Source organism: Eumetopias jubatus, unplaced genomic scaffold (assembly GCF_037043125.1).
Source record: "Eumetopias jubatus isolate StellerSeaLion01/CBP00866 unplaced genomic scaffold, mEumJub1_p1.0 scaffold_5, whole genome shotgun sequence".
Lineage (NCBI taxonomy): Eukaryota > Metazoa > Chordata > Mammalia > Carnivora > Otariidae > Eumetopias > Eumetopias jubatus.
Window position 1 is genome coordinate 65,897,250 of NW_028274811.1, and position 25,758 is coordinate 65,923,007.

The 25,758-nt window shown below is 38.1% G+C and overlaps 1 protein-coding gene and 1 non-coding gene across 2 annotated transcripts; both read left to right on the plus strand.

Annotated features, from left to right (window-relative positions):
• The first annotated feature begins 19,386 nt into the window (after positions 1–19,386).
• On the plus strand, positions 19,387–21,806 carry COX7C (cytochrome c oxidase subunit 7C). The gene is made up of 3 exons (XM_028114592.2): positions 19,387–19,601; positions 20,558–20,701; positions 21,500–21,806. The coding sequence occupies exons 1-2, from the start codon at positions 19,527–19,529 to the stop codon at positions 20,672–20,674; spliced, it is 192 nt and encodes a 63-aa protein (XP_027970393.1). The 5' UTR covers positions 19,387–19,526; the 3' UTR covers positions 20,675–20,701; positions 21,500–21,806.
• Positions 21,340–21,402, plus strand: LOC114217677 (small nucleolar RNA Z39). Its single transcript, XR_003611017.1, has one exon. It is a non-coding gene; the product is annotated as a small nucleolar RNA Z39 (small nucleolar RNA).
• Positions 21,807–25,758: the final 3,952 nt, after the last annotated feature.

The following is a 25,758-nucleotide window of genomic DNA, read 5'->3' on the forward strand; positions in this document are numbered from 1 at the left end:
GTGTGACAAAATCTACTCCTTGTGTGCCTTCAACTACATTAAGTCTCATCACAAACTGAAAGAAAAATGTATCACATGGGATAAAGAATAAAAAGAACAACTCCAAGGGTTATTATCTTGTCACTTCCTATATATTGAGACTTACTCTATAGCCATTCTTTTAAGTGAATGAAGAGCCAGAATACATTCCAGTCTATAGCATGTTTCTTTCTAAGACCTCTCTTTCAATTTACTCTTCTGTCCTGAAGTGATCACCTCCAAGCCCATGGCCTCAAGTCAATTCTAAATTGATAATGTTCTAAATTAGTTTTATCTCAGAATTCTTCTCTGAGGTCCATATCCACCATGGGTAATGTCTACTCAGTTTCTCTATTTGGATATCTTAAAAGTGCCTCAATTTCAACATACCCAAAACTGAACCAAAATTTGTCAGTTTCCATTTCTACCTTCTAAGTATTGTTCTCTTATTCATGTATTTTTATCTCCATTGAGAGCTTCCCGGTCCAATTACTATTATCTGTCATCAAATTCTACTATCACTAACAGCCTTCCCACCAGTCTCCCAGAAATCTTTTGGCCCTATCCTTGCCATTCTTCATTCAACAGCGAGAAACATTATTTTTAAGACCAAAAAAATGATCTTGAGACAAAGGGAATAATCAAGTATATCTTGAACTACTTTCAAATAAAATGATAAATGACCAGAGAAAAATGAACAGAGGAGTTAACAAACTGGAGGACCCTGGTGATATTGACAAGGGAGATAAGCTACAGTGGAGGGTAGAGACAGAAGCCAGACTGCAGTGAGATGAGGAAGTAGAGAGACTGTGTGAAAACAATGGTTTTAAGGAATTTATGGACTGAAGCAGAGAAAGAGGGCAGTTGTAACACTGAAATATTGAATCAAGGGAGGAATTTCCTAGGATGCAAGGTCACAGAAAATATTTGTATGCTGGTGGATCCATCATGCCCCAGAAGGACAAAACTAAGAAGAACCAAAAAAGGTAGGTTTCTGATTTTTGAGGGGAAAACATTTTTAGGTAAAATCTGTGGCCCACAGAACATGTCTTCATCCAAAAACTTTGGCCCTATAGACAAGATTGTGATCAAAAAGGCAATTAAGTAGTAATGGTTTCCTACCACACCCCCTCCCTGCACCGTAGGGCGATGACTGTAAAGTACCCAGCTGTATGAAGTGGATCTTTAAGAACTCTAAATGAGGGGCACCTGGGTGGCTCAGTCGGTGGCTCTGACTCTTGGTTTCGGTTCAGGTCATGATCTCAGGGCTGTGAGATCAAGCCCCATGTGGGGCTCCGTGCTCAGCACTGAGTCTGCTTGAGATTCTCTCTCTCCTTGCCCTCTGCCCCTCCCCCACTCTCTTTTCTCTTTCTCTCCAAAGTAACCAAAAAAAAAAAAAACCTCTAAATGAAAAACATTAAAGAGTGGTCATTGTAGAACGTGCCAGATGGTAGACTGCTGCAACTTCCTGCATCATTTGAGCACTAATAATACCCGACTGTATTGATCCTTACTAACTATATAAATAACAAATTAAAGTGAGAGACAATTCGTATTAGCCTAATGGAGCATCCAGTGACCAAATTTTCTCAGATTTTTGGGCAAAAGAGTTGTATTCCTAATATCCACAAGTTTTTGCCTAAAATTATACCAGAGTATGAAAGTAAAAGCAGTGGAGTCCTAGAGCCAGCTCCAAAGGATGGATAAAGGGATGAAATAATGAAATTATAATAAGACAATGAAAGAAGTACTAAAGTTTCTCTACCTATAAAATTGCAAGTTTCACGGATTTTTATTTAAAAGCCCAGACTCTGGAGTTAAACTGAGTTCAAAACTCATGTAGACTCTGCCACTTAGGAGCAGAGTAATTTTCTTTTTAAGATTTTATTTATTTATTTGTCAGAGAGAGAGAGAGCACAAGCAGGGGGAATGGCAGGCAGAGGGAGAAGCAGGCTTCCCCCTGAGCAAGGAGCCAGATGCGTGACTAGATCCCAGGATCTTGGAATCATGACCTGAGCCGAAAGCAATGCTTAATCGACTGAGCCACCCAGGCATCCCAGAACAGAGTAATTTTAAGCAATCAGTGTTCTGGAGAGGTCAGTTTTTTTTTAATATTGGAGCCATTTTTTTCAATTTCACATTGATTTTTTTATTAATGCCAACTGTTTTTTAAATTATTTTTTAAAACAAACAATGCACAAAAATGTTTCAAGGAAGCAGTCTCACAATCTGATGACCTGAAATAACTGTTAAGCCACACCACAAATGAATTCCCCTTAATAACACACACCAAAAAAATTTTAAGGAAAAGGACAAAGAAAGAAACAAAAGGTAGAGAAAGAGGAAAGCAATGAGATTTCAAGTGAAAACATACTGTTGGATAGGTAAGGTTTGTTAGTAGGATACACTGTGGAAGCAGGGCAGCACCCAGTCTTAACTGTCTTTGTTACTGATTTTTAAACTGTTACCACTAATATACAGGCCCTGCAGCAATTACCACTGACTTCTCCCATGTCCAAAATGAACAAGGAGACGCCAGTGTTGATACTGTCATAAAGAGGTTTAATGGTCTATCAAAAAACTAAAACCATTTTTAGCAGAACAACTCTTACAGAAAAGCCTAGCCTGAAAATCTTTTCATTTCTATTGTGTCACCTATATGCATTTCAGGGTTCTTAAAAGTCATCTCAAAAAATAAAGAAAAAATAATGTGTATCTGTTTCTTTTATTTAATGTGGCTATAAAGATACTTGATCAAAAAAAAAAAAATTGACTAAACCCTGTTCTAGAGACATTCAAAAAGAAAAAGCTAAGACTCCTGTTAAACAATGTGATATTTCTATTTCACCCTTACTATTGTATTCTGTAAATATAAGGCAGGGGTATAGTAAGAAGAATCACCTGATGTTACTCTTTTATAATATTATGGATACAACAAATTGGATGTACTAGTGAACTACTACGTCTCCATTTGTATTAACAATATGAATGGAGGGGTGCCTGGCTAGTTGAATTGACAGAACTTGCGACTCTTGATCTTGGGATTGTGAGTTCAAGCCCCACATTGGATATGGAGATTACTTAAAAACAGAATATTAAAATAATAATAGTAACAATAATATGAATGAATATAAACCTTTGACAAATATAAAAGTAAAGCATTTTACCTCTGAAAATTGCTATTTTAAGGATAATAATATTAAAACAAATCCATCAATATTCAGTGTGGACATCTATTATGTCAGTCTTCAAAGGCTGGCATCTTCCCTCACACTTTACTGCACTGTCAGTGGGAAGTAGAGTGTTTTATCAGCTTCTGTAGAAAAGGCAGCATTCTAAACAGGAATAATGGTTGGCACACTTTTTTAAAAATAATGAGCAGCTTATTGCCATTAAGACAAGAAAATTACTATTGCAGACAGTCATCACTTGTAGCTCTAATTGCACGCTTTCTAAAATGTCTGTTTAGGAAAATTACCTCTGGTATATTTGTGGACTACTTTGAGATATATAAATTACAGATTTACAAAATTTTTTCTAGGGAACTAATCAATTGTAGATAAATACAGCTCAATCAACAATTTAAAATACAAAGTACTCAGACATATATGTGACAGAACTTAACTCAGTGCCTCATTCCAGAAATAACTGTAGAATTTAATGAATGAATGATTTAATGAATGAATTAACAAAATAGTTAAACAACTAGTAGAGAACATTTATAGAGTCAAACTTACTTTATTAAAGGCTGATTTAGAACTATTTTTTCATTTAAAACATAAATCTTTATTGTGTCAAAATCTTTCCGCCTAGTGTCATCCCTTTTATCTCAGCCACTGCCAAGTTGTTCTTTCTTTCAGTGACCACAGCATGTTATGATTACCTTATCACTTATTGAACTTTGTTATAATTATTTATATTTTGTGTGTTCTACAAGACTGTAACCTACCTTAGAGCCAGGGTCTGTATTCTTAGTAACCAAGCACTATGCCCAATATCTAGCATTGTACCACATTATATGCATTAAAATGTTTTGAATGAATTAATGAACAAGCTCATCTGGAGTGGAATGAGTGACTTGGTATAGACACTGGAAGGGTCGAGGAAGGCTGCTCTCAGGACACAACAGAATTTCTTAAAGTGAGGAGTGGATGCCAGGGAACTGGTTTAGGCAACAATAGGCAAAGACATGAAAATTGGAATCTGAAAATTGTTCAGTATGTCAGCAATTTGGTATATCTAAAAACCAAATGCAGGAGGAAACTGGGAACTTAGACACATCTTGCATTCAATGCTGTTGACTGTGCCTCCCCAAAAGATAGGTTGATGTCCTGGTACCTGTGAATATGACTTTATTTGGAAATAAGGTCTTTCAGATGTAATCAAGTTAAAATGAGGCCATTAGGCTGAGCCTACCACAACTGATTCCCTTTTCAAATGAGGGAAAGTTGGGCACACACACAGGAAGAATGCCATGTGACAACAGCAACACACACAAGAAGACATGCCTTATCCCAAAAGCAATGGCAGCACCTCACTTCCAGATGCCGAATTCTGTCCCAGTGATGTACTGATGCATAAAAAACCACCCCAGATTCAGTGGTGTAAACAACTGTTTCATTATGCCCAGAGCAGTTAGATGTACTCCAGGATAAAGTTTCATTATAACATCCATGCAGACCCTGAGGTTTAAGAACCACATTGGTGCCTTATACAAAGTGACTGGATTTCATTATCAGGGACAGACTACTGGGCTGGGTGGATGAGTAGTCTCACCAATTTGAAATATCTTTTTGGCTATAGCTTGTATCTCTACATCTATTTCTCTTTTATCCTTAGAAGACAGAATTTAATAATCAGCAAGAAAACCTAAAATCTGCATTGCTGGCAGATAAAACATGTTCCTACTAACAAAAATCCTGCTTTACTTCCTATAGTTAATTTTTTGCTTCATCTCTCTAGATTATTTTATAGTTCAAAGTTATGCACAGTTGTAATTAAAATCCAATAAAACGTCCATCATTCTTTATGATTTCTGGTACCATTGATGCATACATAGGCAAGAATATTCACAGACAGCAGACTTGGGCATTTTTTAACATGCTAGTAAAAGAAAGAGAATGCTAAAGTACTATTAGCCATTTTCTTTCCTTCATTAACATTTTTTATTAGTTCTGACATGTTCTCTGTAGTATACAATATAAAATAAGCATTTTCGGGGCACCTGGGTGGCTCAGTCATTGAGCATCTGCCTTCTGCTTGGGTCATGATCCCAGGGTCCTGGGATCGAGCCCCACATCAGGCTCCCTGCTCTGCGGGAGGCCTGCTCCTCCCTCTCCCACTCCCCCTGCTTGTATTCTTGTTTTTGCTGTCTCTCTCCGTCAAATAAATAAATAAAATCTTTAAAATAAATAAATAAATAGATAAATAAAATAAGCATTTTAATTCCATTGGTTAAAAGTATTGACATTGATTAGTATAAATCAAAATTTAGGTAATTAAATGTTGGACATCTTCCAAAATGTTCTCTTCTACCTTCTGGCTGCAGAAGAGTAAACTTCAAAGCCGCACTAAAATTACCTCTGTTCTCACTGTGCTGCCTAAAACCAGTATACATTTAACGAACATAATGGAATTGATTTTTTAAAGTTAATACAATTTGGGAAATTTTTCTTTAATCCCTTCATGTTTTAATTACTTAATCCATCTCTTTCTTTAAGAAAAGTTACCCATACTTAAGGAAATAAATGTTTGTTTTAAGTAAACAAAATATGAGGCTAATAAATAAGATAATAAAATTTCATACTTTATTCTTTCTGTTTCAGCACTGAAGCACCTGTCAGCCTATCGTATTTTCAAGTACACAAAATACATCACAGATTTTGTTAATAAAATCTAAGAAGGGGCAAACAAGTTTAAGCAACATCATCCTTTTTTTCTTAGCAACTGAAAAGCAACAAACTTAGAAACTGTAGCATTGGTCTCTGATAGACCAACTGTTATTCAAAGAAAAGCTATACCTTGTTATGAAATTTTAGGTAATGCTAGAAACCTTCTATATACTCCCATTTTACAAATAGCTAGTTATGAGTAAGTATCTAAAATTATTGTATCCTATTTAAGAAAAATTAACTGTTTCTTATTGTTTGATTACTTCCTCTTTCAAAATGAATTTTTAGATTTAATTTTTGTTCATTATTTTGTAAATTATGTTTTAAAAATTCATAATATGCTTCTTGCTACAGCACCAAAGTGAAGTGAAATGGAGCATTAAGACTTGTGCCACAATCTATTTCCTTGTGTCAGTTATCTGTATATTTCACAAGGAAAAGACTTGACCTAAATCCTGTATTTCATTGTGGTTACTTTTTGATATTTGAAGATTATTCCATTATTTCCTTAAAATCATCCTATATACTATAACCAAGCTTAATATACTATACATTATTAAAGATATGATACAGCAATTTCTTGAAAAATTGATTTTAAATTTTTGCATTTGTTTTTTCTGGCATATCCAAATTTTCCTTACATTATTTATGTTCTTAACTGCCACATTAATAAAGTCACATACCATTATACTACTCTATCTAACATGTACTACACGCACAAATAGAATCACTAATACAAAAAAAGTGCTAAAAATAAATTTTAGCATGGATGCCTTAAATTTCTCTTTGAAATTGTATTTGTACACTAATATGTTTAAAAGGGATAAAATGATTTAATATTGCCAGAAACGATGAAATTTTGTGAAAAAGTAATAAAATAGAGCATGTTTTCTTATATTTTCAAGTTGAACATACCTTTCTACCAATATGGAAGAATTGAAAATTTTTAAAAAATTATTATTGAATATGTTAATTTCAAATGCCAAAAAAAGTTGTAATCTAAGATACAGTATGTAAATTATATAGTTGCACACATGCCCAGGAAAGAAACTTATGTAGAAACTTCCATGACTTCATAAAATGTACATGGTACAGAAATCACCTGAATATTTTAAATTTTGTCCAACAAAACAAACACAAAGAATCTTCCTCTTCTTCATGTTGTCTGAAATTCTCTGTAAAAGCATCATTTCTTTTACTTAGACTTTGATTCTTGCTAACTTGCAAAGTCTTCTGAGACATTAGCACTCCAATATAATGTCAACTGTTTATATATTTAAAATATATTAATTTTAGGGGCACCTGGGTGGCTCAGTCAGTTAAGTGGCTGCCTTCGGCTCAGGTCATGATCCCAGGGTCCTGGGACTGAGCCCCACGTCAGGATCCCTGCTCAGCGGGGAGTCTGCTTCTTTCTCCCTCTACCATTCCCCTGCTTGTGCTCTCTCTCTCTCTCAAATAAAATCTTTTAAAAAAACATACTGATTTTAGATCTCATAAAAGCCCATTTTTCCCAGGGAGAGTGTGTTTCTTGAGTCCTGGAGAGGAACATGCAGAAGAGAAGAGTCACAGTGTGGTAGAACAGGAGTAGAACCCAGAAACTAAAATACTGGGGCACGTGGGTGGCTCAGGAAGTTAAGTGTCTGAGGTCAAGGAGTCCCAGGATTGAACCCTACATGGGCTCCCTGCTCAGTGGGGTGTCTGCTTCTCCCTCTCTCTCTAAGATAAATAAATAAAATTAAAAAAAAAAAAAGAACTGAAAGACTAAGGGCACCATTTTTCTAAGAGTTGTGTTAGGGTACTGTGCTCATACAAAACTGGGTAGGACCTTGAAATCAGAAGCAAGAAAATCTAGTGTAAAGTTTTTAATTTTCTTAGAGCAATGCAGAGGGGATGTTTTCTTTTCATCCTTGCATTTGGACTCAGAAATAACCAGCTATTGTCGGCCCTAAGATACCCCTTAAAACAGTCAGCACTGTAACACTGAGCAGCTCTGTGTGCATGGATGAGGAAAAGAGTATTCAGCCTGGTGTCTAGACCCTTCCTGCTTCTACATATTTTTTCTTTCCACCCTATCCTCTTAAATGCTGAGTCCCTTGAAAAGAGAGAAAAAGAAGTTCAAAGACAATTCTCAGATTCTAGACTGGAATGACCAGAAAATGAAATGACATCAATGAAAAGAAAATTGGGAGGAAGAGTAGATTTGTGGTGCAGGATGGAGTTGCACCAACATAACACGTTCACTTTTACACACACTGTCTGAGGTGCTGTTATGACTTCATAGGGGAGCTTATTAAAACTCTCTAATGATGGCAGCATTGACAGAAGTCAGGTTAAGTACAGAAGGTGGAGGGCATTGCTCTCAAAAAGAAGATGACTAGTTTGGCATCTAAGAGGGAAAGGAATGAGAACTTTTTCTCGTATTATCATTATCAAATCACCTTCTCAGACCTTTTTAGTTTTTATGATTCAAACTTTGGAATCTAGCATATTATTTTCCTGATATATTTTAATTTGGCATCCTTAATCTTTAACTCCTGTTTCTGTCATTTCTTTCCTAGAATTACAAATCATTTAAAGTTGCAAAGTGATTTTTAACATTGGATCTGTATATTTCCACCAAATTCTCATGGTTCACATGAGAAAGAGAGAAAAGGAAAAATCTTGTCTGGAACAAAATTATGCAGTTATGTATATGTTATCATTTGTCATCTTGTTTGTTGATCTAACCACTCTCTTTAATCCCTAGCTGCTTCCAGGAATCAAACCCCCGCCCCCAACATTTCCTAGGTAATCTTGCCTTCTAGAAAGTTCTTGGATTGTGAATTTAAGTCAAATTCTTATATCTGTTCTTAATGTATATCTAAGCCTTTGTCTCTAAGTTTAGAATCAAAGATTTTACTTTCCTTTTGAGAATGATAGGAAAGTACTAGGACTTTTTTATTCCCCTGTAGTCAGGTTTGGCTCCTTCCCCAATATATGCACAAGACTGCTCTGAGAAGTGGATATAATTAACATCAGTTATTTTAGTTCACATGATAAAAACCTGTGTCCTGGGAAAATAACTGTTAATTCATCACCTGCTTTTTATTAACCATAAATTACCTTTAACTCTACCCTCTCCTATCATTTCCTTCCTTCAGGATAGGATTTCTACAGCAGGAATGCAAAGAGAAAGAGGGAAAAAGAAAAACACCTCCAATTTCAGTTTATGAGTTTCTGAAAAGACTTTGGAAAATACCAGGTGACACAATAGGTTGAGTACTAGGAATTTTGGATCTTGCGTCCCTGAATACTGAGTGTCAAAAGCCACGTTAATGCTGATAGCTGTGGGATAAGAATACAAAATTCAGACTTGTTCAGCAATAACTTCAAAACTTTTCCAAGTTGATAATAACCTATACATCTACAAATAATACAGTGATAATAATAATAACCTACACTTCAATAGTCCTCACACTCAAGGTTTCTTGCATGATTCAGGTTCTTCTCACAATAAATGAACAATATTCTGATGTCCTTATTCGGTAAGACAGGTGTTCTCTCACAGTTTAAGTTTATATTCTCTTTTTAACAATTATGTCATTTATCTTTAATGAACTGTAGTAGGTGTTTTGCATCCAGTGCTCTGTTTACCTTTGTTAGTCAAAAGTGCATGACGCCCGAGGACAGAACGCCCTAGCTCTTCTCGACAAGGACAGTGAGAAAACTAGGAAACTATCAGAGATAGAATGTCTGGTGTTTTTCCTTCAGAGGATGGTCCTCCTTGTGGCACCAGTCAAGAAAGAAATTCCTTCCCAGTCAAATAATGATGGAATTTCCTAAGGAACTGATTTTTTTTTAAATCTCACATGAAAAGCTGGGAAATGTGTGATCAGTGACGAGGCCAGGAGGGTAGGAGTACCTGGACGCCTGGGTGTCTTGACAGGGTATCTTTGGGACATATGAGCACAGATTTTGCAACCTTAATACAAAAGCTGATACACAAATAGAGGAAATGCAGCAAGTATGAGGAAGGTAGGAGTGATCCCACAAGAAGAAAAAATAGCAGCACAAACAGTGGTATGGAAGTAATAATAACAGCTGCTGTGTATTGAGCATTGCTACTTGCCGGATACAGTGCTAAGCACAATGTTCATTTAATTAAAAACTAATTGTCTATTTTAAAGGTAGAGCTAAGGAAAGGTTCATTACCTTCTAAATGAGTGGCTCTCAGAGAACACAGATTCACAAGATAGGAATAAAACAAAAGCAAGCTTTAATATCACCTCCCATCTGCCCTCGATGCAGTGGGCAGCAGAGGGGAGGATCAGTGGAAGCTTATACATCTTCAACACCACTGGCAGTGGGTAGCACACACTGCTGACTGGAAAGGGAGTGGGTGCCCGGCCGGCAGACCACACGATGCTAAGGCAGTTGGCCCTCCCCTTGTTGAGAAGGGTGAGTCATTACAGTTCTCCAGATGGATCTCAGCAAGTGCAGAAGGATTGGCTCAGACCAAGTTTATGTCCTGTTGACTCATACAGCTGTGAGATAGCCATAGGGCAGTGGTTTCCAGTCCAGAATGATTTTGCCAGCAGAGGGGACTTTCGGTAACATCTGGAGACAAATTTGGATGTCACAACTTGGGAGGGGAAGTGCTACTAACATCTAGTGGGTAGATGCCAGAAATGTAGCTAAGCATCCTATAATGTGCAGGACATTTACCCTCAACAAAGAAATATCTAGCCCATAATGTAAATGGTCCTCTGTTGAAAAAACTTTGCAGTAGAGCCAAATTACATAGGACTGAGTGAAGTTTTGACTCTAATTAAGAATATCCAGGCATCGGGGCACCTGGGTGGCTCAGTCATTAAGCGTCTGCCTTCGGCTCAGGTCATGATCCCAGTGTCCTGGGATCGAGCCCCACATCGGGCTCCCTGCTTGGCGGGAAGCCTGCTTCTCCCTCTCCCACTCCCCCTGCTTGTGTTCCCTCTCTCGCTGTGTCTCTCTGTGTCAAATAAATAAAATCTTAAAAAAAAAATTAAAAAAAAAAAAAGAATATCCAGGCATCAAAGGTTAGGATGCTCAGAGGCAATTATCAAGTCAATCCTCTTAAAGTATTATTTCATTGCTAAAAGTAAATTATGAGTGATTGAAATGTTCTATATCTTAATTGTGGCATTGGTTAACAAGTGTATACAGTTGTCAGACTCATTGAACAGTCTGCTCAAAATTGACATGTTTTGTTGCACATTACTAAGGTCTCAATAATGTGGGTTTTAAATCATAATCTCACACTCAAAACAAATTATTTGTATTTAAATTGAAACGGCCACATAATTTGTCCATTGTTTTCAGCAAACATTTCAAGGAGTGTCTCTGTGGAGGAGTCTTAGGATGGATACATAAGAGATAAGAAAAAAAACAAAACTTGCTGCCCTCAGAGAGCTTACATTCTAGTAGAGCATTAACTTCTTTGTATTTCAGACCTATATACTTCAAGCCATTGAGAAAGTTAATTAAAAAGTGACATATGGAGAGTCACAGGGAATTTGCTAATATAACACTTTGAGGCAGCAAATATTTCAATTAACCCTTCTTGTAGCCCTCTAAAGTAGGTAACATTATTGCTCCATTTGAAAGATGAGAAAAGGTCATGCAGCTTGCCCAAAGCTAAATAATTAAGGTAGATTGTGAATTTGAATCCATGTCAGTCTGATTCTGAGTGATAATATATTGCCTGGAGTGTGCAACTCTGGAGAAATGTGTAAGAACAAGAAATTATAGAACAATTATGACAATTTACAACCACTTTATAGTAAAGTTCCAAGAGTATATATAACCTGTGGAAATTGAATTCTTACAGAGGCACTCTATAGGATTTCAGCAAGAAATCAGGTCTCTGGAGAGGGGATGCTATGTGCTCAACCAAACCATTTCTGATTTCCTCTAGGACACACAGACATCTCAATTCCTCAGACCCCCTGCATCTAGACGGTAGCACATGATTGATTCAGATAATAGCATTTGGGTACAAGCAGTGCATGCCACCTACTGAACAACCCTGTGGAGCCTCTACTCTCTCTTTCTTAGCATGGTGGCAGGCAGGGTCAATCCAGAGGATTGAGTGGAGCACAAGAGGATGATGACACTTGAATTACCATGTGGAAGATCACATGCTGAACATTTGATTCAGACTGTTATATAGTGAGAAAAAAAAATTGTATTAAGCCATTAAAATTTTGGGATCATTTGTTATGTTAGCTAGCTTTAATTACCTTATCTAGCCCAGGCTGCATAAAGCAAAGAAGAGAAAAACTGATAAAGTAAGTAATACTATAACACCTTGGTATGTGAGAAAAATGTATGATTAGTTTATTTACATGCTGATATTGTTCCAGAAGATATTTGAGGTATAGAACAAAGACACATACTATATAACAAGATAAAATAAATTTAAAATTGGGGAGGAAAGTGAAACAAGGGAAAATAAATTTAGGAAAGAAGATGGAGCTGGGAGTGAAGTAAGCATAATAGATCCATTGTCTTCCCTAAAGGTGGGTCATACATTTGGCTCTAAGCATCCTAGGAACCAGTATAAGGAGAAATTACAATGAAGTCTGTTATTCACAGTACTCATAAGGCAAAAGCAAATCAGTTACCCAGGAGAAGCATGTTTATTCTAGTTCTAAGACCAGAAAAAAATTTGTCCTGTGGGTCCTCATAAAAGTGACAATGTGAAATATACTGAAACACATCCTCAAAGGAAAAAAAAATCTCCATGGTAAACCCTGCAATGAGATTCATAAGTCTAAAATCCCTTAGTACAAAGTGGTAAGAAAATGCTGAGCACAACTCACATTCAATGATACAGTTTTAGAATGCTGTTCAGTGAGGGTCTAACTTAAATTGAGAGATGTGAAGAGAACTGGAAATTAAGCCTAACCCACTTTGTATAATAATTTTATAATTAGTTGAAATGTTTAAAAGAACTGCTTGGTGAGTTCGGGAACAGTTTACTCAAACTGCATAAATATCCTCAAGAAATACACATTTTTCTTAATTGTAAGTTCAAACTGAAAAGCCAAATACAAAGGGTGCCTGGGTGGCTCAGTCGGCTAAGCATCTGCCTTCGGCTCAGGTCATGATCCCAGGGTCCTGGGATCGAGTCCCACATCGGGCTTCCTGCTCAGCAGGAAGCCTGCTTCTCTCTCTCCCACTCCCCCTTGTTGTCTTCCCTCTCTCGCTGTCTCTCTCTCTGGCAAATAAATAAATAAAATCTAAAAAAAAAAAAAGCCAAATACAAAAACTGTTACAGCATAAACAGACACATCTTGATGGACTGTATTAACCATATAGTTGCCAGCCCCTTGTGTAGAGGAACAGAGTGACTTTGATCTGATACCATCTTACCTGAATGGTCAAAATAGAGCAGCAGCTTATATGCATTGATCAGCAGTAATGGTCCTGGTTATAAATCAAGATTTCCAGATGGTCCTTATTTGCACAATTCTTTACAATCATCACATGTAATACAACAAAGTTGGTTCTACTGTCATGTATCTTGTCTATTTTCTTCTACTCTAACAAAAAAGGATTTCTTTTTAGACTTATGCATCAAATTGATTTTCAAAATCCCCTTCCTCATTTAAATTATATTTCCCTAAAATAAGTAAATAAAACTATTTAATCACTTAGTATCCTAGTTATAGAAACAACCAGGAGATGCCATGGGGAATTTAAAGAAACCTGTTCAAAGCAATAACAAGTTAAGTCAGGATAGAGATTGAACATAAATATAACTAGAATCAGTGATTTTCAAATTAAGAAGTGTTAGTTTCTGTATTTATCTTGTAAAAATGTATCTACCTATACTTGGCAATTCTCTCTTTTTTTTTTTAAGATTTTATTTGTTTATTTGACAGAGAGAGAGACACAGGGAGAGAGGGAACACAAGCAGAGGGAGTGGGAGAGGGAGAAGCAGGCTTCCCGCCGAGCAGGGAGCCCGATGCGGGGCTCGATCCCAGGAGCCTGGAATCACGACCTGAGCCAAAGGCAGACGCTTAACGACTAAGCCACCCAGGCGCCCCTATACTTGGCAATTCTCAATGACAATTATATTACTGTTGAAGGGTTGCAGGGTTCTTGTCTCACAGAGTCAAAGAATGAATCGGGCCGAGAAAAGGGTGAAGTGAAAGTTTATTAAGTGAAGGTGAGAACAGAAAGGAAAGAAAAGGAGCTCTCTAGAGTGAGAGGAGTCCCAAATGGGTTGCCATTGAGGGCTTTTATGGTCAGTCTTTTATAGAAAACTGACTGGAAAACTTGGTAAATATATTGTCTATAACATTTAAGACAAACAAGGTGGATTTGTAAATATGAAAATGTCTTGTCTATTTAGAACAAACAAGGTGGATTTGTCTATAACATTTCTCCACATCTGGGATTTCAGGGAGCCTGGTTGCATAGCCCACTGCGTGACCCTAGTCACGTCGCCCCCTACCCGTCTCTCCCTATCTAGCCTCCGCTGTCCCTTACTCACTGTGAGTGAATCTATCCAAAAAATGAATTGTTTTTAAACCTACAATAAAATTGGAATAAGAAACATGAAATACTTTTAAGGAAAAAAAATGGTATTCAAAAGTAATGAAACAAAAGGAAGGGTAAAATATACAGCTCAATCAAGTAAGCATTTTTTTGGCAGAAATTTTTCATCCAGTTGGTCATCACTAAATCATTCAGAAGGTTGGCAGAATATTTTCCAACCCTCATTGCCACAGTGGAATTACATTTTGTCTTTTCCTAAAACCAGGTGTTTTTTTTTCCCTACAAATGTAAAATTTCCAATAAAAGCTAACACAGGGTTCTGACTTTAATTCTGCAGTATGAGAAATTCTAAAAACTTAAGAACAAAAGAAACATATTAACTTGAGTTTCTCAATGTAGGACAGAAACATAATTTCTTCACTAAACAATCTATTTCTAAATAAACTCTAACCTAGTTCTTAAAATCCTATATAGTAGCTGTTGAGAGAAATGACAAATATTGTACTTTAATTTTTAGAAATACTGTTCTATATAATGTAATTTCAGTCTCCAAAGACTCCTGTGGGCTTAGAAAGTACACTGCTCACTCTATGATATACACCGTACTCACTACTTAAAATAATTGGATTTTATTTTTAAAATATAACTTTGGAGTAAACCTCATGTCCCTAAAGATGTTTTCTATTTTGTACCAATATGTGAAATGTCTCATTTCTCTTGAAATTCATTTTATAGCAGAAGAGTATCATACTGAATCAAAAGTTTCTCGAGGATGATTCACATTTTTCTTGCCAACAATTATGACCGGATTTAGATTGTTAGACTATATGTATAAGACACTGCAGGATACCAGTTCCAGGTTTGTACTCCTGTATAACAAACTACCCCAAAATTGAGCAGCTTAAAACAATCATTTATTATTTTCTCTTATAGTTCTGGAGGCTGATGGGTTCAGCTGGGTATTCCTTGTTTAACGTAACTCATAAAACTGTAGGCAAATCACGACCATAGCTGGAGTCACCTGAAGGCTTCTTTACTCATATATCTGGTGCCCAGGCTGAGATATGGCAAGAAGAGCTAGGGGCGGATCTGGCCTGTTTTTTCTCCTCATCTTCCCCACCTTTCCCTCATGTGGCTTCTCTAAATGGTTAGCTTGGGCTCCTGGTTTTAGGAAAAGACAAAATGTAATTCCACTGTGGCAATGAGGGTTGGAAAATATTCTGCCAACCTTCTGAATGATTTAGTGATGACCAACTGGAGGAAAAAGTCCTGGTACTCTCGGGGTAGTTAGACTTCTTATATGGTCTCTGACTTCTCTCAAGAAAACATTCCAAGTTGCCTGAATGGAAACTGCAAGGCTTTTGATAAGCCAGACTCAGAAGTCTCAGAAGGTTACTCTGTTGCATTCTATTGGTCAAGCATGTCACTAAGCTCAAGAGGACCTGACTTAGATCCCACCTCTCAAAGGGAAGAGTTACAAAGATATTATGGCCATCTTCAATTTACCACAATACCTGTTCAAAAATGGAAGATTGCCAAATTTCTTTGAACTTTTTCTTCGCTCCATAGTGAATTTCAAGAGATTGAGATTAGTTTAAAACTCCTAAACTCAGGGCATGTTAGTTATTTAACTAATTTTATTAATTAGTTACTAATTAGCAATTAAGAAAAACAATATGGAAACGAATATGACATTTTCCCTAGTGCTCAGTTTGCTTTATGACAACAATACTTTTAAATAATTATCAAGAATGTGTTCTGTGGGTGGCATCTAGCCATTAATAAAAAAGTGAGTAATCATGGAAGGAATAAGGGATCTCTTCAACTTTCTTTTCTTTCGTGGGCTTGATCCCAGGACCATGAGATCATAACCTGAGCCCAAGTCGATACTTAACCTACTGAGCCATCCAGGTTCTCTTCTCATCAACTTTCAGTCACATTCTTATTTACCTTCTAAATTATCAGGAGCATCAGAAAGCTGTAGAGTGCATTTCTGAGGATATTAGCACTTCCCGAATTATGCCAACTGCTACATCACCATCAAGCGGAACCACTCTGCTTCCCGGACTCTAAGTAGCATTGACTGGGGCCACTCCCTGATATTCAGCTGTCACTTGGACTGAGCTGGGGGGTCCAAGATAGCTTCACTCACATGCCTGACACCTGAGTTTACCTACACCTCCTTTTGGTGGACTCCTGGGGATTCTCCAGGAAGCCTCTCCAGCAGAGTAGTCAAACTTCTTACATGAATACTCAGGGTTCCAAGGGCAAATGTTCCAAAAGACAGGAAAGGAAGCTGCCAGTTTAAGACACGGTCAGGACACTGGCACAGCATCACTTATAACAAATTGTCTTGGTCAAAACAGTCAGAGAGGGGTGCCTGGGTGGCTCAGTTGGTTAAGCGACTGCCTTTGGCTCAGGTCATGATCCTGGAGTCCCGGGATCAAGTCCCACATCCGGGCTCCCTGCTCGGCGGGGGGTCTGCTTCTCCCTCTGACCCTCTTCCCTCTCGTGCTCTCTATCTCTCATTCTCTCTCTCAAATAAATAAAATAAAACAGTCAGAGAGTCCACCTACATCTGGCGAGAGAAGGCACAAACTCTTTATCTTGATAAAAAGGATTTGCAGCTATCTTTAATTTGTCACAGGGCCCATGGGGAGACTGACAGTTCTGAGGTCGTATGCTAGACTCTATCCTGTAGTTCTCTTTGGAGTTAGCTGAAAGCCAGATACACAGAGGAGACTCAAATAATGTGAACTAGAAGTTACAGTGAACCAAATATACAGGGGATATTGAGTAAGGAAAGGGTTAACGTTTAGGGCAAGGAGAGATTGGAGGGTGGGGGGCCGGGGGAGCGGGCTGTGTTGCTGACTAGGCTCTGAAACTATTCCTGCCAGGCAGAAGCACTAAGACAGAGTGAACAAGAGATAAAGGAGTAGACCAGACCACCTGGCCCTGGATGTTAGGGAGTATTTTTCTTTGGTGGCTACATTATAATCACAGAAAATTACCAGACCAAAGAAGTAAGTTATTAAGGGTGTGGTGTTATCAACAGTCCCTGCTCAAACCAAGATGGCACAAGAATCTTAAGGCAACAAGCTTCTGAGTCACGTTTTCGATAAGAGACTGGCCCTAAAATCCCTCAGTGGCAACCCATTTGGGACTTCTCTCACTCTAGAGAGCTTTCACTTTCCTTTCTGTTCTCACCTTCACTTAATAAACTTTCACTTCTGATCACCCTTTTGTGTCCATGAGATTCATTCTTTGACTCTGTGAGACAAGAACCCTGCAATCTTGCAAAAATATTATTTACATTAGACTGAAAAGGACAATCCAGAAATACTATATGTGAAAAGGTTTCCCAGTTATAGTTAAATCAAAATCCAATACATAAAAGCCTTGAGAGACATTTAAGAAAACTTAATGTCGTGTACCCTCTATTAGGAGAAGAGCACCAATTATAACGCATTACATGCATTTCTACTTAATCTGAAGTTACTTGTAGAAATGAAACTTTTAATTTTTTTAAAGTGGCTTGGAGATGGAGAAGCATGACTTTTCTCTTTCAAAAGCTAAATAAGATTAAAGCATATATACCCAATTTTCAAAGCAGGACTTCGTTTATTGCTGCTGTATAAATGAGCCATCTGAGGCAATATATGCTCTCCCACAGATGAGTAACATAAAACTTAGGTTAGCAGGGCCCTTCACAATCTAATACCACTTTCCCAACCTTATGTATCACTGGTTTCTTCCCAATTCCCACTAGTCAAAGATCACCAGGAACACACTTATAATTAAACAAGCTGGGCTTATTACTCACTGCATTAAGGGAAACCAAATACCATGAGGAACCATGGGCATCTCAGCAAAAAAGATGCCAACACTTACAAGATTTGGGCTTGTTTTCTGTTACTTTGTCTATTTTCTAAATTTCACTTGGAAGAAAGACTAATCCAGGGTTAAGGTGGTAATTGGTAAAGAGGCAGAACTCATATTAGACTGGAAATGGTGATATTTGGTCATGTTTGTTACTTGACAATGTTCATGTTTTGTCTATGTTAAGAGATGACAAAGGAGTGACCTTACTTTTTTATATTTTTTTACTTTTTTTTTAAAGATTTTATTTATTTGACAGACACAGCGAGAGAGGAAACACAAGCAGGTGGGAGTGGGAGAGGGAGAAGCAGAACAGAGAGTCCGACATGGGGCTCCATCCCAGGACCCCGGCATCATGACCTGAGACGAAGGCAGATGCTTAATGACTGAGCCACCCAGACACCAGACACCGGATCTTACTCTTTTCTTGATCCTTCGCTGACACGGAGTAACTTTTGTCTGATGCTGATGTTCTGTTAAATTCTTTACATACACAACACCAATTCCCAGTCCAGGCTAACTCCAGATGTAAGAGACTGCTTTTCTCTTTCACACTCCGAATATGTCATACCCATACCGGCCTTGAGTTTGCTCTAATTCTGATCTATTCAGTGACCTATACATCCTTTGTAGTGCTTATTTTTTGGTTAGTTGCGTTTATGCTTTGTTTCCTCGGATAAGATCACAGCATACGTCTCTCTCAGCGCTGGCAGAGTACTGCAAATTACAGATAAACAGGATCGCCAAAAAAGAAAAGGGAAAACTTTTTGTGTTTCATAAACTCGGTGAAACTGCGTCACTAAATTCAGTAAAATCGTTCTGGAATCCGGTCCCAAAAATCCTGACAAGAATTCAGGTTTGAATAAATCATTGTGGGTAACAAACGCGGTAGGTTCTTGTCCTTCCGGCCCCCTACCACACACCCCCCGCCACCGCTCCCCTCGCACCCCCCTCCACTGTCCAGCTCGCGGGTCAGACTACATTTCCCATAACCCTTCAGAGCCGACGAGGCCGTGTGACGTTCTAAACTACAATTCCCACAATCCTCGGGCCCCTCCATCTTTTCTCATTTTCCGCGGTCGCTCCCCATTTCCCATCTTTCCTTTCGGCTCCTACACGCCGAGGAACAAGGTCGTGAGAAGGGGAGATCTTGGTGGTGCTGCCATTTCTACGGTCTTAGGGCTCTGCCCCTTTCGCAGAACTTCCAACAGCGCCATGTTGGGACAGAGCGTCCGGAGGTTCACAACCTCTGTGGTCCGTAGGAGCCACTATGAGGAAGGCCCAGGGAAGGTTAGTGTGTAAAAGGGTCCAGCTTTGTTGGGGGAGGGGACGCTTGGCTGCGACTAGCTGTACTCCCAAGACGTCCTGCGGACCGTGGAGAGGAAGATGGGAAGCAGAAAATGTGAGCTGGGTCGTCGAGTAGCATTTTAGTTCCCCCGGAACCAGGGCCAGAGCTCAGGACCCTGGCAGCGCGCCGTCGCTGTGGAAAGGAATGAGTAGGAAGAGCCGTAGGCCCTACCTCGCCCTAGTGCTCCCCTCTGCGCCCTCCAAGATCTGGAGGGTCCTTGAGGCCAAGGCTGCAGATACTTGTCGCGTAGATCCGAACTAGAGGTCACCGGACTCGGAGTGAAGGTCGTTGGAAACAAGTGAGGATGTGAGGCCTATAGCTGTGGGTCGAGTCTTCTCTAACTAGTTGACTGAATAAGAAGTATTAAACCTCTTCAGTTGAGGTTGGGTTTAGCTTCAGGTATAAATAGATTAAATAGGGTAATTAGTAGTAAGTACTCCAGTGGCCTAGGCCTAGTAGTAACGGGCTGAGAAAAGGTTTACATGGTAGGGCTTCTTGGTTGTGGAAAAGTCAAACTTCGTAATGCAATTGACATTGCCGTGTGCTTTACTAGGTGGCTAGTTTTTAACAAATCGTAAACTAGAACAGTGCATTCTATTTATAACTCCTTTGGAGAATAAAATTTTTCGATTTTCTAAAGTAAAACTTAGTACTGTGTTACACCTGACTTTACTGAGGCTGGTGCTCAGTAAAGCCAGTTACTTTTTACCATATAGTGTTATGTGTGATGAAGGTCATGGGATGTAAAACATAATGTTTAAAAAGATGGTAGGATATATGGTCTACATAACCTGATTATGTAAAAAAAAAAATCTAGCATCCCCTGTGTACTTATATATCTATAAAATCAGATGATTTTGAAGTTCCATTTTTGTTGCTTGCTTTTTTCCCCAAACAGAATTTGCCATTTTCAGTGGAAAACAAGTGGCGATTACTACTTATGATGACTCTGTACTTTGGATCTGGATTTGCTGCACCTTTTTTTATAGTAAGACATCAGCTGCTTAAGAAATAAGGATGTTTTAATTACTCCATCAAACAGGTAATTAATGGATTTCTAATCTTTCCAAAGCAATGTTTTCTCTTACATTTCTTTCTTCCTCCCCTCTCCCACCCCCAGTCACACAGTGTGTAGGGCTAATTCCTGAAGTTAGTGTAGATGTGGCATTGGTGGAGACAGGTTGATAAACCTATAAACATGTTTGTCTGAAAACCAGTCTTTATTGGATACTACTGTTTGTCAGGCACACTTCACATTAATAATCTCATTTCGTTACCTAGCAAGCCTGTGAGGTGGGTGACTTAACCCAATCTAAGACAAAAAGATGTTAAGTTCCCCAATATCCCATAGCTAGTGATGGTGGACCAGAATTTTTACCCAGTCTTGTTCCAGAGTTCACACTCCTAACCATACAGAGCTCTGGTTAGACTGTCTTGAGGGCAGTATACGTTGTATATGCTGAAACCAATCTTGTGTGTTGGAAGGTTAGCAGATACTTTGTGTGAGAAGAAAAGATGTTTTTAGCTTAATTGTAATCAGAATTTTCCTCAAAGCAACATTACGGGGAGATCTGTGGGCTGATTAGGATAAATTCCAAAAATACCTTTAGGAAGAAAAGACTTTGTCTTAATACATAAGGGAAATGATTTACCCAAATGATCCACAATGGAAAGACATTGGTGCATATGATGAAGCAAATCAGTATGAATAAAGTCATGATACTGTAAACGCTTTCTGATGTACTAGTCATAAACTGATAAAGAGTGTGTTAATGAAACTGATTTCTTTTTAATGAATGAGACATTTTAAATGCCAATAACTTTTTGTCTTTATTTGCAGATGTGAAAAGGAACATTTTAAGAGGTGCAGTCTCTTTGAAAAATGGATCAAACTCTTGTTTTCAACATACTCAATATGTTTGTAAATAAACTTATGGCATGCATCCTTAATGCCTCTTCTCTGAAACATGGGATGTAATAGTTGTGCTTACTTTTTTATTTGGGAAATATTCCAAGATTAGTTTGTTTGGTCAAATTAGTGTGTGATTTAGCCTGTTTCTTGTTTTTAGATTTTGAGGTTTTATTTAATTTTTGATACTAGGTCAGGACCTTGTTGGTAATTTATGTTATTAAAAATGCAAACTTGACTTTGTTGTCCCATAGTAATTTTTTTAATTGAAAAGAAGTGTACTTTTAGTACACTTTGAAGCAGTGAAATTGTTTTTCTTCATAAGTGATAATTAATCATGGGGAAACCATTAGTGTATACAGTGAGGTCCAAGAGCTTTTTTTTCCCCCTCCAGATCTGTGATCTAAAACTAAAATTTTGCCTTGATAAATTTGCTGTTGACCAATACTAGTCTTGTTTAGACTAAATAAAAGTAGAATATATGAAATGAAGTAGCATGTAAGACAGAATATGGAAATATTCCAAGTTTATTCTGGAATTTTAGTAGAAATGGACTAAAAGATGGTTCTGATTAGTAATTGTATCTGAATCAAATTTATATTATGTATAGTGAAATACTGCTAGCTACATAAAGTGTTATGACTTAGTTCCTAGGGCTTTGTATTGGGGCGGGAAGAAAGGTAGTTGCTGAATGTTTTAGTCCTAGTTTGGTCACTTTGGGAATACCACACTGATGTTAGAAGAATGGTGTAAAGCAGAGGTGGTAAACTGGTGGTCCGTTTGAGTGCTAGACTTTTTGGTGATTAGGGGAGTTGTAGTTTTTAAACCAATATTTAAAAACTAGAATAGTTACAAGAAAGTCTCTGGATTCTTGAAAAGTTGCTCTGGGTGGTTCTATATCCTTTCATAGAACAAAACCACTGCCTAAATTAGTCTTCACCATAACATTAGATTTCCTGTGTACTCCTAATGTTAAACTCCTGATTTGCTGGAACCTTAAGGAAAAAAAAAGACACTCTTTTTTTCTGTTTGTGTGACCGGGCCTATCTTGACAGCCTTCAATAACCATGCAATAACTACTAAAATATGGATATATAATTAAATTTTTATGACTGCCCGGCTTATTCCCTGTACTTGCATGTCGTTTTTGGGGGTTTTTTTTGTTGTTGTTTTTGATTATCCATTGATGCATCAGATGTCATCCTGTATTTATGGAACATTAAGGCCTTCTACCTTTGGGAAGAAGAAAACGGGTTCAGTGTTCATAAAATGATTTCAAATTCTTGTTTCAAATCTCTGCTATTAAATTACAAACTTAGCTGTCATTGTTTTCTTGGAGGAAATGGGAATAGAACCTATCTTGTATTGTTTTGGATTCAGTAAGCTATATAAAAACATTTTAGTTTCTGGCAAGTCTTAAATGATTTTTTTTCTGAAGTAAAATACATCATGAATCATATGTTACCATTAGCAGCAAGGTCTATGTAGAAAATATCTGATTTATTAGATTTGTCTTCCTCAGTTAAAGTATTCGAGGATTTTACGTGAATGAAGAAAACACTTGTCTGTCCTGGGAGAGGAGCACAAATTGAACCATCATAAAAAGGTTTCAGCTAGCTGTGTCTTAGTGCATAAGTATACTGAGTAGTAAAGGCCAGACAACTGTTTAGTTTCTGTATTTGGGTCTCCAGAGAAACAACCAACCGGATATGTATATAGACAGATTTGTTTTAAGGAATTAGCACATGTGGTTGTGGAGGTATGACAGGTCCAAAATGTGATAGGGGTAGTGCCGAAGGCTGGAGACCCAGGGAAGAATTGCTCTTCCAGTCCAAAGCTGTGTGTGGGCAGAATTTGCTCTTCCAGGGGTGCCTGGCTGGCTCAGTCAGTACAGTCAGTATGCATGCGACTCTTTGATTTTGGATTGTAAATTTGAACCCCACGTTGGGTGTAGAGATTACTTAAAAATAGAATAAAAAAAAAATCCTCTTCCAGGGAAGTCAGTCTTTCTGTTAAGGTCTTCCACTGATTGCTTGAGGCTAACCCACATTATGGAGAACAATCAGCTTTACTGAAACTCCTTCGATTTAAATGTTAATTTCTCCAAAACACACCTTCACAGAAATATCCAAAAAAATGTTTGACCAATTAATCTGGACACATGGCTCAGTCAAGTTGACATTAAGTTAACCATGACAGGGATGCCTGGGTGGCTCAGTTGGTTATGCATCTGCCTTTGGCTCAGGTCATGATCCCAGGGTCCTAGGATTGAGTCCCACATGCTCTCTGCTCAGCGGGGAGCCTGCTTCTCCCTCTGCCTGCCTCTCCCCCTGCTTGTGCTCTTTCTCTAGTAAAATCTTCAAAAAAAAATTAACCATGACAATTTCATACAAGCATGTGATTTAATCCAATGTAATATTTAAAGTGTTGTTTTGGGTTTTTTATTTCTTAAAGATTTTATTTGATAGCGAGAGAGGGAACACAAGCAGGGGGAGTGGGAGAGGGAGAAGCAGGCTTCCCGCCGAGCAGGGAGCCGGATGCGGGGCTCGATCCCAGGAGCCTGGAATCACGACCTGAGCCAAAGGCAGACGCTTAACGACTAAGCCACCCAGGCGCCCCTAGATTGGGTTTTTAAAAGCCACAAGATTGCCATAAAAAAACCAGATTCTCTTGGAAAATTTAAACTGGATGGACTAATACATTCCTGCATGCAATTGAGCTAGTCCAAGTACCTCACACAGGTGTTTCCTTGACTCCAGAATACCTGAATAGGGATTTTAGCACGGGACCAGAACCCAGGATTTGTTTTTAAGAAAAACCACTATTCCATAATTAAGCTTTGGCCACCCTGAAGGAAAGAAAAATACCCATATTTTGCTACAGAGGCAGAACAGTTACGGGTTCAGGACTAAGGCTTGGATTCCAAGCCAGGCTTTGATCTTGTATCTTCAACAGGAGACAGCCTCAGTTCCTGTTCTGTCAGAGTATTGATCTAGTTGGGAAGATTAAAAATGGAAGTATATCTAAATTTAGGCAATTTCTTAGGCTCCTGCTGTAGAGTACTTACAAGTGCAGTGGAGGAAATAAAGTAGACACTGTTAAAATTGTCCAAGTTGGTCCCAAAGCCATTCTGCAGTTAAAGGTTGGTGTTTACAGTTACTCGAGCTATAGTTCTAAACAGCTGTCAGCAGGTCCTTCAATCTTACCATGTCTGGAAATGCCTGCATGCCTATGGTAAGCTGTCACCATCAGTAAAATTCCAGCTCCTTAGCATGTCATTTAGTCATTTCCCTGCGATTTCAGCCTCACCCTGAACATACAGCTCCAGTTTTATGTACCACCTCCAAGTCTTAGTTCAGGTGCCACGTTTTCTGTAAAGCTTTCTCCTGCTGATTCCTCCCCATTAACCCAAACACATTACACATAAATCTCCAATACCTTGTAAACAGCTTTATAATTACCTCAGCATGTACTGTAATAACTGATTTCCTTCCCGACCTTTCATACCAGCATATGATCTTTCTGAGACCAAAAAAAATCCGATTACTTATTCATGTATCCTGCATGTATAATTTAGTGAGTGGTCAATGAACATTTATTGAATGGAAGTCAAGAATGATAAAACTAGTTAAAAAAGAGCAAATTCCAGGCCTAATATACACACCAAAATGGTGTATTATCACCGTGTTTTCTGGATAAAAATAAATTTCTCCCCAAATCACTTGCTGAGCTGGTTTCTCCAACCAAATACATATGAAGTAATCCAATTATTGCAGACTAAATGAGAGGAGTTTGTACCAAATGTAACTGAACTATGTCACTGCCCACACTGCTTAGTCCATCTAAGCAGTGTGGGCAGTGCATCTAAGACAAACTGATGAAAATAAGTATGTGTTGACTTACATTCTAGCTATGGATCTTGTTTCAGACTAGCATTTTAAGAATTAGGAAATATATGGTTTTACTTAACACAAAAAATAGTTCTCAGTGGGTTTAAGGGCCTTCTCTCTTCTTCAGCCTGTTATTCTAAGCTCGCTCTTTGTCACCTGATGGCTGCCGTAGTTCCAAGCATCCCATACAGATTTTACAATATCCAGCAAGAAAAATTGAAGTTTCAAGTTATTTTTAAGAGTGAAGAAAGATTGCCTAGAAACCCACGATTCACTGGGCCTGAGGGCCATGTATCCATT

Excerpts from the sequence above, each read along its gene's own strand:
- COX7C (XM_028114592.2), top strand. The coding sequence starts at position 19,527 with ATGTTGGGACAGAGCGTCCGGAGGTTCACAACCTCTGTGGTCCGTAGG. Across the intron at positions 19,602-20,557 it reads ATGAGGAAGGCCCAGGGAAG|AATTTGCCATTTTCAGTGGA; the intron begins GTTAGTGTGTAA and ends TTCCCCAAACAG.